This window comes from Cetorhinus maximus, chromosome 18 (genome assembly GCF_964194155.1).
Source record: "Cetorhinus maximus chromosome 18, sCetMax3.hap1.1, whole genome shotgun sequence".
Classification (NCBI taxonomy): Eukaryota; Metazoa; Chordata; class Chondrichthyes; order Lamniformes; family Cetorhinidae; genus Cetorhinus; species Cetorhinus maximus.
In genome coordinates, this window is record NC_135896.1 from 48,226,727 (window position 1) to 48,245,829 (window position 19,103).

Genomic DNA, 19,103 nt, shown 5'->3' on the forward strand with positions numbered 1-19,103 from the left:
GAATGTATTGTAGCCAAATTTGATGACGATATAAAAATAGGTAGGAAAGCAAATTGTGAGGAGGACATATAGAGTGCAAAAGGATATAGTTTAAGTGAATGGACTAAATTTTAGCAGATGGACTATAATGTGGGAAAATGTGAGATTATCCACTTTGGTAGGAAGAGTAGAAAAGCAGAATATTTAAATATATGGAGTTTACAGAATGTTGTGGTACTGAGAGACCTGTGTCTCCTCATACATATAAGGCAAAATATTAGCATGCAGGTGTAATAAGTAATTAGAAAGGCAAATGGAGTGTTGATCTCTCTTGCAAGGGGAATGGAATGTAAAACAGGGAAATCATGCTACAATCGTACAGGCCCTGGTGAGGCCACACATAGAGTATTGCATACAGTTTAGGTCTCCTTACTCAAGCAACGATATATTTGCGTTGGAAATAGTTCAGAGAAGATTCACTAGTTTGATTCCTCAGGTGAAGGGATTTTCTTAAGGTTAAGCAGATTGGGCCAATACTCACTGGTGTTTAGAAGTTTGAAAGGCGATCTTATTGAAACATGTAAGATTCTGAGCGGGCTTGACTGGGTAGATGCTGGGAGGATGTTTCCCCTTGTAGGGGAACCTAGAACTAGGGGGCACAGTTTCAGAATAAAGGGTCTCCCATTTTAAGACAGGAATTTTGTTTTCAAATGGTCGTTAATCTTTGAAAGTCTCTAGTCCTGAAGCCAATGGAGGCTGAGTCATTGAATACATTCAAGGCTGAGTTAGACAGATTTTTGATCTACAAGGGTTATTGGGACAGGTTGGAAAGTGGAGTTAAGACCACGCTCAGATCAACCATGATTTTATTGAACGGTGGAGCATGCTTGAAAGGCTGAATGGCCTACTCAACTGAAAATGAACATTGTTAAAATACTAAGTTTTGTTACCTGAATGCAAAAGGTACATAATATTTATTTGCTCACCTGAGGTACTTTCTTTGATAACTGCCATATAAAGTACAAAAATATTTTCTAATAAATAGCTCTTTTTTCAAGTTGATTACAGCACTCTTCTGTGTTGAGATGTAGGTAAATATTATGTCCTATTATATATATTACTGTCCATTTCTTATATTCTTACACTTCCTGACAGTACGTTCATGGTCCAACCAGGAAGGAGACATGGTTGGATCTGGTTGTGGGGAATAGGGTGGGCCAAATGGACCAGGTGTCTGTGGGGGAACACTTGGGGAAGAGTAATCATTATACCATAAGGTTTAGATTAGTAACGTAGAAGAGCAAGTTACAATCTAAAGTGGAAATTCTAAATTGAATGAGGGCTAACTCCATTGGGATAAGGAGATCTAACCAGAGAAATGCAGGCAAAGATTGAAGGGGAAAACTGAAATGGTATAATGGATGATCTTTGATGAGTAGATGTTTCAGGTATAGGCTGGGTACATTCCAACAAAGGCAAAAGGTAGGGGAACCAAAGACAGGGCTCCTAGGATGACAGGGGAGATAGAGAATGTGATGAACCCAAAAAATGGTGCATGATACATATCAGGTGAATTCTTCAAGTGAGAACCAGGCCAAATACAATAGATTGAAAGGGTAATTGAGGAGGAAAATAAGATTGGCAAACTGAAAATATGACAATATAAAGGCAGTAAACATAAAGGGGAACCCAAAAGTCTTTGACCGACGTGTAAATAGTAAGTAGGTAATCAGAGTTGGGGTGGGTCCAATTAGGGACAGAGAGTGTGACAATATGCTGAGATGCACAGAGCAACGCCGCAATATTTAACTTATAATTTACAGAATCAGAATTTTAACGGCACAGAAGGAGACCATTCAGCCCATTGTGTCTGCACCAGCTCTCCAAATGAGCATTATAACCTATTGCCATTGCCCTGCCTTGTCCCCGTACCCTAGCACATTGTTTCTATTCAAGTAATCATCTAATGCCCTCTTGAATGCCTCGATTGAACCTGCCTCCACCACACTTCCAGGCAGTGCATTCCAGACCTGAACCACTCGTTGTGTGAAAAAGTTTTTTCTCACATCACATTTACTTCTTTTGCAAATCATTGAAAACTGTGCCCTCTCGTTCTGGATCCTTTTACCAGTGGGAACAGCTTCCCTATCTACTTTGTCCAGTCCCCTCATGATTGCTCTACTACAGTGGTTGAAGCACCAGTGTCCACTTTCATCATTAAAGGTTTTCCATTTGCCTGCAGAGTAACAGTGATTGGCTCTGTCTTCTCTACTTTTACATTAAATAGGGAGTAAGTATCAGAATTGATGGTTTCTGGTTCTTCCACATCATGTACTCGATTAACTTAGATTGCTGCCTGGGAATCTGTCTTAATTTTGCTTTACAATACTTCACATGTGCCCTCTTTTATGGCAAAAATAATACTCTACCTCTTTAAAATGGCAAGTTTCAGGAGTATGGTTGTTTCCACGTCAGTAACAATTCATTTTCAGATTTGCTGCTGAGATGTTTCCTGTATTTATTTTAAATTTTGGGGTAGCAGAGACAGTCTCCTGCTTTGCGGCGAGTCCCAGCTTTTTGCGCCACACCCAGCTGCTCATTCCCACCCTAACTGAAAAACGGCGTCATTTTGTGCACATTGTATAGCCTGCATTTTCCATTATGAGTGCTATTTCCAATGCTTTTTTTTTTTAAATCGAGGTTCATTTCAGCTAATAATTGTCATTGAATGGCATCATCTTGCACACCGCAGACCAAGCGATCCCTGAGCACATCGCTTAGGGTCTCCCCGAAATCAGTGTTCAGTCAGTTGTTTCAATTTCACCACATATGTAGCAATGGTCTCTCACAGGCCTCTAACCCTCGAATGCAACCTGAACCTCTGCATGGTGACCGAGGGTTTGGGTTGAAAGTGTCCCTTAATGAGGTCTACCAATTCACCGAAGGTCTTCAAATTGGGGGTGTTTGGAGCTGTCAAGCTTCAGATTAAATTATCGGCTTTACTCCCACAAACGCTTAGGAGAATTGCTCTACTCTTTTCCTCCCCTGTTATTTCATTTGCCTGGAAATAGAGCCCAAGGCATTCTACATATTGACACCAATCCTCTGTGGATGGTTCGAAGGGGTCAATCCTGCCAAAATGTGGTATATCTGGTGAATATATCTTCCTTTTCTTCTGTTTAAACAAGATACTCTCAGTTGTTGGCCAAGGTACAACACCGGACCTGATTTATCCTCATCGCCAGTTTGTTATGGACTTGATTTTCCAAACAGGTTTCTCATTAGAGACATCGAAATTTATTTACAGGCTGCAGCAGTAGTTACATCCTTCCATCAAGCTCCACGACTAGAAGAACAACTCACACTCTAAGGTTCCCCATGCTTAGAGCTGATTCGTTCACACTGTCACATGATACTATAGAACACAATAAGTTTTAAAGCTACAGTCACTACATTCCTTAAAGCTACAATTACTACAAGGCCCTTTGCAGTACCTAGTGCCTTCAGCGGTTTCTTGATATCACATGGAGTGAATCAAATTGGCTGAAGACTGGCATCTGTGATGCTGGGGACCTCCATAGGAGGCTGAGATGGATTATCCACTCGGCACTTCTGGCTGAAGATTGTTGCATGTTAAGACTGGCAACTATGAAGCACTGTGGGCCATCAGCACCAGAATTGTACTCAACCACAATCTTTAACCTGATGGCCCCACTCTACAATTACCACCAAGAGAAGGGATCAACCGATGTTCAATGAAGAGTGCAGGTGGGCATGCCAGGAGCAGCAACAGGCATACCTAAAAATGAGGTGTCAACCTGGTGAAGTTACAACACAGGGCTACTTGCATGTCAAACAGCATAAGCAGCAAATGATAAACAGAACTAAACAATGCCACAACCAATACATCAGGTCTAAGCTCTAAAGCTCTGCTGCATCCAGTCGTGAATGATGGTGGATGATTTAACAACTCACTGCAAGAGGAAGCTCCACAAATGACCCCATCCTCAATGATGGAGGAGCCCAGCACATCAGTGCAAAAGATAAGGCTGAAGCATTTGCAACAATCTTCAGCTAGAAGTGCCGAGTGGATGATCCATCTTGGTCTCCTCTGGAGTTCCCCAACATCACAGATGCCAGTCTTCAGCCAATTCGATCACTCCATGTGATTTCAAAAAACGGCTGAAGGCACGGAATATGGAAAGTCTATGGGCCCTGAAAATATTCCAGGAATAGTGCTGAAGACTTTCACTCCAGAACTTGCCACATCCCTAGCCAAGCTGTTTCAGTACAGCTACAACACTGGCATTTACCTGGCAATGCGGAAAATTGCCCAGTTATGTCCTGTACACAAAAAGCAGGACAAGTCCAGCCTGGCCAATTACACCCCCATCAGTCTATTCTCGATCATCAGTAAAGTGATGGAAGGGGTCATCAACAGTGCCATCAAGCAGCACTTGCTTAGCAATAACCTGCTAACAGACGCTCAGTTTGGGTTCCGCCAGGGCCACTCAGATTCTGACCCTATTACAGCCTTGGTTCAAACATGGACAAAAGAGCTGAACTCCAGAGGTGAGGTGAGAGTGACTGCCCTTGACATCAAGGCAGCATTTGACCAAGTGTGGAATCAAGCAGCCCTAGCAAAACTGGAGTCAATGGAAATCAGGGGGGAAATTTTCTGCTGGTTAGAGTCACACTTAGCACAAAGGAAGATGGTTGTGGTTGTTGGAGGTCAATCTTCTCAGTTCCAGGACATCACTGCAGGAGCTCCTCAGGGTAGTATCCTCGGCCCAACCATCTTCAGCTGCTTCATCAATGACCTTCCTTCCATCAAAAGTTCAGAAGTGGGAATGTTCGTTGATGATTGCATAATGTTCAGCACCATTTGCAACTCCTCAGATACTGAAGCAATCCATGTCCAAGTGCAGCAGACCTGGACAATATTCAGGTTTGGGCTGACAAGTGGCAAGTAACATTTGCGCCACAGAAGTGTCAGGCAATGACCATCTCCAACCAGAGAGAATCTAACCATTTCCCCTTGACATTCAATGGCATTAACATCGTTGAATCCCTCATTATCAACATCCTAGGGGTTACTATTGACCAGAAACTGTACTGGACTCATCATATACATATTGTGACTATAAGAGCAGATGAGAGCCTAGGAATCCTATAGCGAACAACTCACCTCCTGACTCCCCAAAGCCTGTCCACCATCTACAAAGGTACAAGTCAGGAGTGTGATGGAATACTCTCCCCACTTGCCTGGATGAGTGAAACTCGAACACTCAAGAACCTCAACACCATCCAGGACAAAGCAGCCCGCTTGATTGATATCCCATCCAAACATTCACTCCCTCCACCACCGACACATAGTGGCAGCAGTGCAAGATGCACTGCAGGAACCCACCAAGCCTCCCATAAATGACATCTTCCAAACTCTCGAGCACTGAGCAAAATGACCCAATAGAAGGAACATAACAACTGGAGACAAGGCAAAACACAACCAGTCAACGTCACCAAAGGAAGCTGCAGAAATTAAACATAAGTAAATCAGCTGTACCTTGCAGGTGATTGTAAGTACAGCCTTCATCATAGCTGTCGAAGTTAGCTCCCTCCAGTATGCCACAGTTTAGCTGTATCGAACCGTATGATCAGACCACTGATGACTGGTCACATTACATTGGACGTCTTGTGTTCTTCGTTTTGGCCGATGACATATCGGGGGAGGAGAAGAGGCGAGCAATCCTCTTATTGACCTGTGCCAGTAAAACATTCGGCCTAATTCGTAGTCTAACGGCACCCAACGCCCCAGATTCGAAGAGCTTTGATGTGTTGGTAAATCTTGTTAAAAGCCACTTTCAGCCAAAACTCTCAGTAACAATGCAGCAGTTTAAATTTAATTCAAGGTGTCGTGCCCCTGGAGAGACAGCTGCTTGCTATGTAGCAGCCTTAAAACAGCTGACAGAGCATCGAGAGTTTGGGACATCGATTAACGACATGTTAAGAAACCGATTCGTTTGTGGGATTAATGAAGACGCCATTCAAAAAAGGTTGTTGTCAGAAACAAATTTAGTTTTCAGCAAGATGCTGGAGTTGGCGCTTGCAATGGAGAGCACAGTCAGAGATTCAGGAGCAATCAAGGGAGCACAAAATGGCGCCCGTCCTTCACATCGGGAGGGAAGCACTGGTTAGAAATGGTGCAGAAGTGCAGGGCTCCACGGAAAGGCGCGAAACAGCCACCATTAACAGACCAGCAAAAAGCAATGGTTTAACAGAGAAAACCTGCAATAATAATGATAGAAATGGAACCAGACAGCCTGCAAACGAACAACAATTTAAAATAATTGAATGTTTCTTCTGCCATCGTAATGGACATATTATGCAACATTTTGAAGACAGATTAAGACAAAACTTTAAGCAAAAAGGTAGAAATCATGTAATCTACATAACTGAGGAACCAGAAGAAACAGAGTCAGACATTTACTCACTATACAGCTTAAAAATGGGTAAAATAGAGCCAATCTCTGTGGCAGTGAGAATCAAAGAGAAACCCAAATGGAGGTGGATACAGTGGCATCCATGACAGTTATAGGGGACATACGTTCAAATATCTGAATGGAGGAGACCCACTCACTAAATCTGGAAAATTCAGATGCTAAATTAAAGGCATATACTGGTGAAGACATACAAGTAAGAGGCATATGCAAGGGTTCAGTACAGTATGGAAATCAGTTAATTTAACCCTGATAGTGGTAGCTGGGGAGGGTCCAAGTCTATTTGGTCGAAACTGGTTTAAGGAAATAAAGTTGGAGTGGACCAAGATTTTTCAACTCAGAATGAAAGGTCTGCAAGAATTATTACAGAAATGTGCCTCCATTTTCAGGGACCAGCTTGGGAAGATATAAGGGCTGCACGCTAAAATCCACGTGGATCCTGAGGCAACCCCCAGATTCATGAAGGCAAGGCCTTTCTATTGCAAGAAAAAGTTAATGTCGAATTAGACAGACTGGAAAGGTTGGGAGTCTTACAACCTGTACCATTTTCCGAATGGGCGGCATCCATAGTTCCAGTACTAAAGCCTGACCAGAATGTGCGAATATGCGAGGGCTACAAGTTGACCATTAACAAAGTGACCAGACTAGACAGGCATCCTATACCGAAAATTGATGAATTGTACTCCAAGCTGGCAGGGGGAACCCAGTATACGAAGCTCGACATGAGCCCTGCTTACCAGCAAGTTGAACTAGAAAAGGCCTCTCGGTACTTTGTGACTGTCAACACACATAGGAGGTTATACCAATAAACCCGCTTACCCTTCAGAGTCTCATCGGCTTGTGCCATTTTCCAACATGGAAAATTTACTTCACGGACTGCCCCATGTGGTAGTTTCTCTCGATGATGTCCTAGTAACGGGACTAATTGACGAAGAACACCTAGCTAACCTGGAAGAGGTATTGAAGCATTTCTCACAAGCCAGAGTATGTTTGAAAAGAGAAAAATATATCTTCAAAGCAAAAGAAGTGGTTTAACTGGGTCATAAGGTTGACTCGCAGGGCCTTCAGCCTGTAGAAAAGGTGAGAGCTATTCGTGAGGCGCCAGCACTGAAAAACGCCACAGAACTCTATGGCCGTTTTCTCCCAAATTTGTCAATAGTACTGGCTCCATTATACAATTTGCTCAAGAAAAACCACAAGTGGTCTTGGCAAGCTCCACAACAAGAGGTTTTTATTACGGTAAAGCAGTTGCTACATTCACTGGCCCTGTTGGTACATTTCAACCCAAAGAATTCATTCTGACCTGCGATGCATCCCCTTAAGGAGTAGGGGCAGTACTCTCCCACTGGATGGTGAATGGCTCCGAACAGCCCATTGGTTACGTCTCAAGAACACTCATTGTCGCAGAAAGAAGATACTCAAATAGAGAAAGAAGGCTTATCCATTTTATTTGGCGTTAAGTAGTTCCATGGTCACCACCTTGCCATTGTATCTGACCACAAGCTACTACTAGGCTTGTTTGGCAAAGACAAGGCAATGCCCCCAATTGCTTCTGCACACATCCAAAAGCGGGCACTGATTCTGTCTGCTTACGAATATACTTTTATCTACCGGCTGGGAAGCCAGATTGCAAATGCCGACGCACTGAGTCGATTACCTCTAAAAGACAGCAATGTGAACGTCCCAATTCCTCAAGAACTTGTCTTGTTATTAAATTTTCTGAATTCGTCACCAGTACATGCCAAACAAATAAGAGAGTGGACAAACCTTAATCCAGTTTTGTCTCACATAAGGGAACAAGTCTTTCAGGGATGGCCTAACGAGCCAAAGTCTGATGAAATGAAGTCGTACTTTAATAGACGATACGAGCTCACCTGCCAGGATGGCATCTTGCTGTGGGGAGCGAGAGTCATTGTGCCTTCAAGAGGAAAAAAGCCATTATTGACTGAACCGCATAGTGCTCACCCTGGCATCTTGAGAATGAAAATGTTGGCATGCAGCTACTTATGGTGGTCAGGGATGGATACAGAAATCAAAAACTTAGTCAAGAGCTGCATACAGTGCCAACAGGTACAGAAATCGCCCCCTTCAGCTCCATTGGATCCCTGGGAATGGCCAGTAAGGCCATGGGTCCGCCTCCACGTTGACTGTGTGGGGCCCTTTTTGGGCGCAATGTTCCTCTTGATCATAGACACTCATTCGAAGTGGATGGATGTATACTAAGTAAGATCACCCCCATCTGCCACCACCATAGACAGATTGCATCAAAAGTTTTGTGATACACAGGTTACCGGAGATAATAGTGTCTGATACCAGCGGGGAGTTCCGAAGATTTGCAAGTTTCAATGGCATAACACATATTAAGACCTTGCCATACCACCCTGCATCCAATGGGTTGGCCGAGGGGGCAGTCCAGGCCTTCAAGTCTGGAATGAAAAAAACTGGATGGAGATTCTATTGCAACTAGATTATCATGTTTCATATTCAACTATAGGACTATGTCACACATGACCACCAGTATTGCCCCCGCAGTTATTGATGAAGAGATGTCTCAGGATATGTTTGAGTCTCATGAGGCCTAATTTAGGGGGGGAGGGTAGAAAGAAATCAGGAAGCCCAGAAAAATGGACATGATTACCACAGTCATGAAAGAAACTTCACTGTTGGAGAGAGAGTTTTTGCAAAGAACTTTGGAGATGGGCCCAAATGGCTATCAGGTGAAGTTAGTTCAGTGACAGGACCTCTTTCCTATCACATAGCTGTCAAAGGTCAGATAATTAGGAGACACGTAGATCATCTCAGGAAAAGGAAAACAGATCTACAAGAAAGGATGCGCTAAGCATTCCCATTTGAGTCTACACCACATGTGGAAGGAACTCCCCTTGGTTTGGATCCGTTGAGCTTGAGAGAGTCGAAGAAATGAACTTACAGGTTCCTACTGGAGAGCCTAGTGGACAGATAACTCCGGAGACGGAGGCCTCGGATAAACCATCATAAGTTGTAGAACTGCGACGATCAACACATTTGAAGGACCCTCCAGAGAGGCTGAATTTGTAAATAGTTTATTTATGTAAATAGTTGATATATTGTAAAGATTGTAAATTGTACTTTTGAGCAAAGAAGGGGAGGGATGTGGTAATCTGAGGTGCAGTACACCTTTAAGAGAATGTGAGCAGTTTGACCACATGATTGTATTACCTAATTGCTATGTAGCGTGGGCTCCATTGTTAATCAGTAGTTTTAGAGTAGGGTTTGGTTTCAGAAGGCACTTGTGTGAGTGCTCCATTACTTATGTTAATAAACGGCATGTGCTTCATCTTACAATGGTCTCTTCATCTGCATCACCTTGATTACCAACTCACTCATCGGTAGATAGGTTTGCGATCGTGTTTGCTAAGCAAAGCAACCCGATAGAAGGAACATAACAGAAAGCTGTCAAAAATAATTGAGAGTTGTCATTTAGCTTAGCTGTCTTTCTGTTAATCTGGTTCTTGTCAAGTTTGCAATGTTCTAAATAAAACATTTTCTTGGAAGGCATTGCAGCTTATTTTCCGCTCCAATTTTTTTCTCCAAATGATGCTAAGAATATAAAACAAAAAAATCCAGATATTAAGACCTTAGACAGTCCTGCTGTAGGCGATTATGGAATAATATCGACAACTTCATGTCAAGCTGCTCCCATGGCAGATATTTAGGGGCAAACAAAATGAAGGACCACAATATATATTATAGTATCTTTCTGGTCTAAAAGGGAGCGGCATTCTTTAAATAATTTGGACTAATTTTAAAGTTTAATGCGGATATTTTTTCTTATCAGGCAATGGTTTAGGACAAATTCAGTGCTTTCAGTGGGAAACTGTGCTCAGGGGGCACATATCAGTGAATCAGAACTGCTGTGCTGTAGCCCGACCCCTGACCCTTCCAGTTGGAGTTCCTGATAGGGGCATACAATCACTTCATTATCTTCGCACCTTCCTCTTGCTAATCCAACAATCAATCCGAGGAACCACAGTCCTTCAAGTTCTGTAATTATTAATTATTAGAGTAATCCAGAATTAATTTGCACTACTGCACTTATTATATACATTCTTCACAAATAGGATTTACCTAATGTCCATGTTTGACTAGCTTTCACAGCTGAAGTATTCATTTGTTTGTAAAAGTAAACATTTTCTCATTTCAACTGAACCTTGGTTAAGGTTAATTCTGGGGGAAAATAACTATGGCTTACAACAGTGACTACATTTCAAAAGTACTTATTGGCTGTAAAATGCCTGTGGCATTTTTCTTTCACTCACTCACATGCTGTGTCATGTTTGCCATGTTCCAAAGTTGCAGGTCTGCCTGCAAGAGGTCAGCACCTCCCTCATAAGTAGAGATGAAATGCATTGTTCCTGGTTTAAGAAAAAGAAATGTTCCCTGAGGACCCCAGGTGGACAAGGCTTCCTGCTGAGAGCCCTTCTCCCTCTGAGTAGCTTGTCCTCCTCAGTATTGCCTCTGCTCAATCTCCCTTCCCTGCTGTAGGCTAAGGGAGGTGATGACATCACCCATGGCTGGGAGCAAGTAGTCTGAGCAGAACCCAAGGCCTTTCATCACGTGTAACCCCACTCCCTGACAACTTCACCAACTTTAAACATTAGAAAAGAAACAGCACTTCTACAAACTCAGACATTACCAGTAGAAATCAATCAGCAACTAACCTGAAAGTAGTTGATGATCCCTTTAAATAGCACCGATGAGGGATCATTCCTGCTGCTTAATGCAAGTTCTGCTAAGAGAAGGCAGTAGCTGAGAGTCAAAAATGGAAGCATTGGCATAAAATCAGCGTTACACGCTGACTGACCCATGCTCTGCCCAGTCTGCATATTTCTGATACTCTCCTACACCTGTGCTAACCCCCTCACCAAAATGGTGTCCAATGTGGGTCATAGTGGACGCATATGTGCACAGCAGACACCATTTTGATACCAAAACTGCACCATGTGCGCCAAAACTATGGAACTATGAAGCCGAATTTTGCGAACATTATGTTTCATTCTATTCATGGTCTCACCTCTCAATCTGTAACGTTCTACAACCCTGAAACCACTTTCCTCTAAGCCTGGCCTCTTGTGCAACCCTCCACTCCCCCTACCATTGGTAGCTGTTCCTTTAGCATCCTAGGTGCAATGTTCTGGAATTACCTCTCTACTTCTAAACAGTCCTCTCCTCATTTATAATTCTTTTTAAAACTCACCACTTTGAGCAGGCTTTTAGTCACCAATGCTAATGTCTCTTTCTTTGCTTTGATATTGATTTTTGTCTTATTACCCGAATGTGAACCACATTGGTACGTTATTCTACATTACTGGTGCTATATAAATCCAAGTTGCTGTTGACAAGCAAATGTTTCACACCTTGTCTAAGCTTTGTTTGCCTAATTAATGCTTTAATCAGATTTGTTTGGAAAATGCTGATTCATTTGCAGATCACAACACCTGACAGGTTTTGTGCAAAGCTGACCTCCACCATCCTACCTCTCTAACCCGAGAGAGGCAGCTACTATCTTCGCATTAGCTAGGTCAAAAGCATTAAATATCCTCAAAATATCATGAAAGGAACAACATGATGTCACAATTTTATAATTTAAAGCAAAATATTGCTCATTTTCCAAGAATAAACAAACTTTGTAATGGTCAACTCATTTAAAATGTAGATAAATTAATATCAATAATACTTTGCATAAACAAGACATATGTACATTATAATCTTTATTTGTGATTTTATCCAATACAGTCCCTGGTGTGCACTAAAACGGAATGCATTTCAAAAATGACAGAACAATTACAAAACGTGTGATTAAAACAAACATTTCTATTTGCCTCGGAGGATACAACAAAGTCCAAGGCCACATTTTAGTGCCAACAAACTCCAGGTTAATACACAATACCAGGTTGCTCAGAACAACATACATTGAGTGTAGAATTCTACAGACCTGAATTAAATATTTTTTTCCCCAACAAAAGGAACTTGTGTATAGCAAATTTGCATACAACTCAGGTCCACTATATATCCTTTGTTATAGCTAAATTGATCAATTAACAACATCCAGTTTTCCTTTTGCAAAACTGCACATTAACATACTGAGCAATGCAACAGTATTCACTTGAATAGAACAGAGTGCTAGAATGTCACACAGTTGAAACATGAAAACGTATTTAACTTTCAAAATTAAAGTCTATCACAGTACAGTAGAATATACATTTAAGAAAACACACATTAACAGAGACATACACTTAAATATTACATGGAGGATCGTACATTGGTCATAAAGCTTTTGTGGCATTCAGGTGCAATTTATCAAGAAATAATCTTACAGTAATGACTGTATAATGCTTAATCCCTCACTCTGAACGTCATCACTTGCCAATGATATAGGATGTGCTAGTAGACAGTGTCTGTACTAAATTCCTGCTGGCTCAAAGCATGAACCAATTAGAGAAAAACATTTAAAACTTTATTTTAATATAAACTGAGTATCTGATAAATCCTACATCTTAATGTTTATTCCTTCAAACTGAATTAACACTCTACTCTCAATAAATTATAGTTTTTTTTTAAAAGATAAGAGGAAACAGTAGCTCGGTGAACCTAATACAACATCTGTCATCTATTAAACCATTTTAGATTTTCCTCATTGCAATAAACCTAAATTGGCATTTTTTATCTTTAGTTGAGTAATGAATTGGAGCTATTTTTAAAAAGCAAACAAAAAGAAACAGCTTTCTTTTTAAAAAAATACTAATCTTCGACTCATATACCACTACATATACACATTGTATTGCACTCTTAGAATCTCTAGAAAACACTCTACCGTATTCGATGTTCAAAGATAGTATTTCATTTTAAAATAACTCAATTAATTCAGATTATTGATTCTGTACTTCAACATAAAACATTTTGATTGGTAAATAACTAATTTTAACATTGTAAAAAACTTGGAGGAAAGTTACTGCTAAGGAATAGTTAAGCATTTAGAATGTACCATGACTCATGGACCTTGAAATCATTCTGCGTAAATATTAGTGTATCAACTGCCTAATGGGTTTCTCCAAATTTCTTCACCTGCTATTTTAATGGAGGCATTAACTTGGTTATGTTTAAAAGGTTTAACACCTCCATTACAGAGCAGGCGTCAAAAGAATTTGATTCAAATGTGTTCAGTATATTAATATTCACAAAATGCAATTCAAAGTCCTAGTTACACTCAGGCTGTGCTAGATCTTTGGTTAATAATTACACATTTAAACATTGACAATTAAATATTTCATTAAATTGCCTTGCTATCAGGTAAAGTAGTATCTGCATGGTACAGTGCATCAGATTTGGCAATTCAAGCTGTTATATGAAAGATGACTGAGATTTGCCATAAGCAAAACAGAAGGGAAAATTACCTAAATTTGGTAATTCATATTCTTACTGAAAATATGATAATCTATATTTTTCAGTTAAATTATTCTCCATGTATCATTCGTAAATCAGTCAAAATTAACAGAAAATCCCCAGGCACCTTTATTTCCAGGCTCTTCTCAGCATTTCTTGATCTATGCAAATCAACTTTAAACCTGTGTTCCACGATTTTATTATCTTCTCTTCTTGCTTGTGCTTTGCATCCCTCAACCCCTTTAATTGATATTAGGAACTCTCACTGAATGGATCTATGGGACAGAACCTATGTCTTTTCCATTTCATTGTACATTTTTTAATCGGTATGCTATATGGTTGGGCTATCATTGAAGCATGTAAGTTTCTTGTCGATATATTATGTCTTGGATTTGTCAGCTAACACTACCCATTATGCAAGATTAATGCGTAACGTTCCACCTCTTCCAATTCCCCATCTGCCCTTCTCAAGAAGTCCATAGGACATTCACTTCCCTAATATTTGCAACATGGTGAAAGTCAATCTAAATCAATGATGAAAGCTATTTAAACCATCTGCTACTTCTATCCAATAATGAGAGCAGATGCATTAAGTTGGTTACAAGATGGTAGCTGTTTGTACAAATACCAATACCTATGCCTTCTAGGATTTTATTGACAATAATAAAAGGAATTTAGGCCTGTCCTGAAATCTATACACCTTTTAAACATAGTATAAAAAGAGAACAGCTCCACTAAGATAAAAGCAGCCATAACAAACGACGAACCTAGAATAGTGGAATTTTTAGAGCATAGGAGGAGCTATTTGACCCATCAAGTGATTTACTTAGTCCTATTCCTCTAACCTTTCCCCAAACCTTTTCACTTCCCCCCCCACCCACCCACTGGAATGTGACATCAGGGCTCATCATAAATTTAATAGTGAAAATTCAACTTTCCACTAGACCAGTCTCCTGGTTGAGGATTTGTCCTGAATGAGGTTGGATGAGAAACTCAAATCAAATTTATTAAATTTGCAAATTATATCAAATTAGAAAGGACAGTGAGATCAAAGGAGTCAGAACACAAATTATAGAATAAGGTGGACAAAACATAAGACGATAAAACAATGTTAGATAAAATTAAATACAGACAAGTGTAAAAGGCTGCACAACCTGGGAACAGAATTGAGATTGTTAAAAGATGAAGATGAGAGAGACCTACAGTCATGGTAGACTCAACACTGAATATGTCCAAACACTAGAGTAGCAATCAGTGACTTGGATATAAGGCTTGAAAAAGAGAGCTAGAGAAATTTGTAGATGGTACTAAAATAGAAGGCCTAGTAAATAATTGTGAGGATCATAAAAAGCTGCAAGGGAATATTGATAAGATGGCGGAATGGGCAAAAAAATGGCAATTGGAATTCTATGTCACAGTATATGAGGTGGTAAACTTTGGTTAAAAGAAATAAAAGTAATAATTATACTTTGGATGGGGAAAAGGCTGGGTGATGTGCAAGAGCAGAGGGAATTTGGTTCATATTAAAAGCAGCACCTCACGTGGATAAGTTCATGTAAAAGAAAAGGTAATGGAATATTGGGTTTCATAGTGAGAGATATAGAATATAAAATTTAAGATGGCAAATCTAGATAAAACCTTTGTATAACCATAGTTACAGTCCTATATACAATTTTGAAATCCATACTACAGGGAGGGTGATGAGGCATTAGAAAGGGTACTGCATGAAAAATGTGGCCTGGTACAAGGAAATACAAAACAATAAGGAAAGACTTGAAAATTTGTACTTGCTTCCATTAGAACAGAAGAAGTGATGAGTTAGGGTTAGGTGATTTAATAGAGGGGTCTAAAATTATGAAGGGACAGAACAGATTGTCTCCAGTGGTTGAGGGATTAAAACAAGGAACACTGACAAGATTAAATGTAATAGATTTAAGACAAAGAGCAGGTAAATAATTGTGTTTTTATTTTACAGAGGGTTGGGAGGCTATGAAATAATTTAGGGACCATGTTAACATTTAACAAGAAGTTAAGCAGGCAATTGAAGGAAAGGGGAATAACAGTATATATGTGAGCGGGGCAGCCAAGGGATTAAAGTTACTACCTCAAGTTAAGTATAAACATGAACGCAAACCACTTCCAGGTTATAATTTAGATAATGGAATGTCAAACTATGTTACCAAAGCAGTAATACACAAGTTAAAGGAAGTCATAGTCAAACTGTACAATTCTCTGGTCAGACCACATCTTGCGCACTGTGCCTATTTCTGGTCATGGAGGCACAAAAGTGATGAAAGAGCCATAGTGACCAGTACATGGAATGGTCTCCTAGATCAAACAGAGGAGTCAAAAATCCTAGAATCATTAAGAACCAATTAGCAATCCTATTTTAGGGATCATTCTGGATAGATAAAATAAGATGAGCAGATTGACCTCCCTCATTCCTAATTATTTTTTGATAAATAAAGAAATCCTGTTTTGGATCAAGCCAAGGCACCTCTTTTCTGTATACAGTGCTTGCTCACCCACAGCAGTTCTCACTCTGAAGCAAACAACAATATTGAAAGGTTTTGGCTTGATCTGCTGAACCTAATTCATCAGTGGAGCGGAGTCAGAACTCTATACAAAGAATTCACAAGCTCAATACACAAGCAGCTGTACCACATGAGGAAGACCTGTGCCATTATCTTTAGTCACCACTGAAAATTCAACCACCGTGGCATTGACTCCAAGTTATCAGAAGCACTGTTCAACACTGATAAGAAAAATAAATTAAATCTAAGCCATGTAGGTATGCAAGGAGACCACCATATGAATGATGTGAGATGGATGAACCATTTAGTGAAAATTCAGAATCACTCGCAATTTTTTCCCTGTTTAATGTCTTGTAGATACGAAGGGGAAAGTATTTTAGTTTCTCACTAAAAGTCTAAGTTTGTACAAATATTCTGAGAAAACTCCCAATTGTTTAATTGCATCAAATGCTAACCTGTTGGTTTCCAGGCATAAAAGCTGTGAAACTACAAGTTGTATATTTTTTAGAATTTCATTACAGCCAACTACTAAACACTTAAGAACAGAGACTATTTGTTACAAGTATACTGGCCTAGCCCAAGGTACATTATAATTTACTATTAACAATTTGATATTTTCCTGTCAGTCTGAATCCTGCATCTACACATACTACAAAATACAAACAGGTAAAAACAATTAAAACACGTACTGAACATCTAAAAGTGGCCTGTTCCATCCAGTGCATGATTTTCAGTTCCTAATAAGAGTCAGAAACTCTTCACGGGTCTTTGGGTCTTCCCGGAAAACACCTAACATAGTGCTGGTTACCGTTTTACTGTTCATCTTTTGTACTCCCCTCATCACCATGCACATGTGTCTGCAAAGTAAAACATGATATAAACAGGTTTGTTGACATTATTCTCCACCTCAGTTTTACAGATTTTTCAGAATGGTTTGGCTGTTTACTGGGTTTACATCAACTTTGTTTTGCACCCAATTAATAATTACAAATACCTATTTTCAATAAACCTTCAGTTTATATTTAATTCCCAACTTCTCACTGAGCATAGCTCTCCAAAACTAAGCCAGCGTTTTTTCCAACCTCCAAATCTCCACCCCAACATTGAACAGAGCCATCCCACCCATGAACATGTTTTGCTGTTATTCTCCACCTCTCCTCTCTCCATTCCCACTGTCTTTTTCTCTCCTCGCTCTCCCTCCTTCCAAGTTACCGATCCACGTCCATCTCCTTGGATTCTCTCCCTCTCTTCCCAATTCCTCCTCCTTCATCTCTCCTTCCTTACTCACTGCGCTTTTCCAATTTCCCTCCATGTCCTTTTTTTCTCTCCACCTCTTCCCCTCCACCTCCCTTCTTTCCATCATCCATCCAACTGCCTCCTCCCTCTCACCCCGGTGATTCAATTCAATTATTCTCCCCACCCTCTAACCCTGATAGAGCTGGTCCTTACACTTGAACTTAACTCTGCACATTCAATGGCATGGGAGATTAACTACGTGAAATCCCAGCATCTACTTTTGGCCTTCAACAGCACCACAATTGCCAAGTCCTCCAACATCAGTGGTACAGTAGCATTGTGGTGATGTTACTGGACTAGTAATCAAGGGGCCTGAACTAATGATCCAGAGACATGGGGCTAAATTTTACACACCCCAGCGGAGTGGGGGAGGGAATCTGATCCGGAAGTGCACGGATTGCCGACTCCTACTCCTTGCCTTTGAGAATCTCCAGATAATTCATGTAGCAGCCAATTAATGGCCGCTCAACAGGAAGCCAACCAAGGGCCGCGGGAAACGGTGGGCAGTGCACCCAATTGGCCACGAAAGGTGGGACGTCTGGGGTCAGACCATGAACTGGAAATAGGTCACAGCCCCATTTGAAGGCACCCCTGACACAGAAAGCATTCTTTTAATGCTTACGAATTTTGTCTTGAAGGGTTTGAGTTCCTGTAAGGTATTGCAGTAGGTATGAGCTTGTTTATAAATGTGGATGACTATTCTGCTGGTTTTGAAGCATTCTGGATCTTTGCCAGGGTAGAAATAACATTGGAATGCAGCCGGAGGTGTGGCAGAGATACCAGAAGGGTTGCGCATTCTGGCACAGACATTGGACGAGTCCATCCAGGCCATGAATCCTGCGATCAACCACTCTGCAGAAAGCCTGGCTTCCTCTACTGAGAGACTGGTGATTGTTTGGAGGGCTAAACCCAGCAACTCACTGATGGGATACTGGGTATGTGTGCTGACCTGCAATCCATCACCTAGTCTCTGAGCTCCGGGGTCCAGATCCAGGACGAGAAGGGGATGAGGAGCCTGGAGTCACATTGGATAATGGTCCCTCTCAGGAAATCAAGGAGGGAAAAATGGACCTAACAGCAGCAGATGAGCAGCTGCAGATACCATTGCGGGGGCACCTCTCAGGGTGCTTCTAATGGGGATAGCCTCTCCTCCGCCCCACTGACTTTGGCAGGATGCCCAACTGTCACCGCGGCACGAAGGAATCTGTGCCATTGTGCAGCAGACGCCCAACAGGCCAGGGCCCCTCGGCCTCAGGCGACCAGGGGATGCCCTCCAAAGTTATCCCAGGCAAGTGGGCATAACGGTCAGCAGCCTGGCAGCGAGGGACAAGCATCACCCAGAAAAGAATCAAGAAAGTCCCACATTAGTCACACA

The 19,103-nt window shown here is 41.0% G+C and overlaps 1 protein-coding gene across 1 annotated transcript in view; it reads right to left on the minus strand.

Annotated features, from left to right (window-relative positions):
• Positions 1–15,875: 15,875 nt before the first annotated feature.
• Positions 15,876–19,103, minus strand: part of gch1 (GTP cyclohydrolase 1) — a 66,279-nt gene continuing 63,051 nt past the window's right edge. Inside the window, exon 6 of the mRNA XM_078562642.1 lies at positions 15,876–17,289. Coding sequence (XP_078418768.1) covers positions 17,163–17,289 — 127 coding nt within the window. The 3' untranslated portion in view covers positions 15,876–17,162. The remainder of the gene's footprint in view (positions 17,290–19,103) is intronic.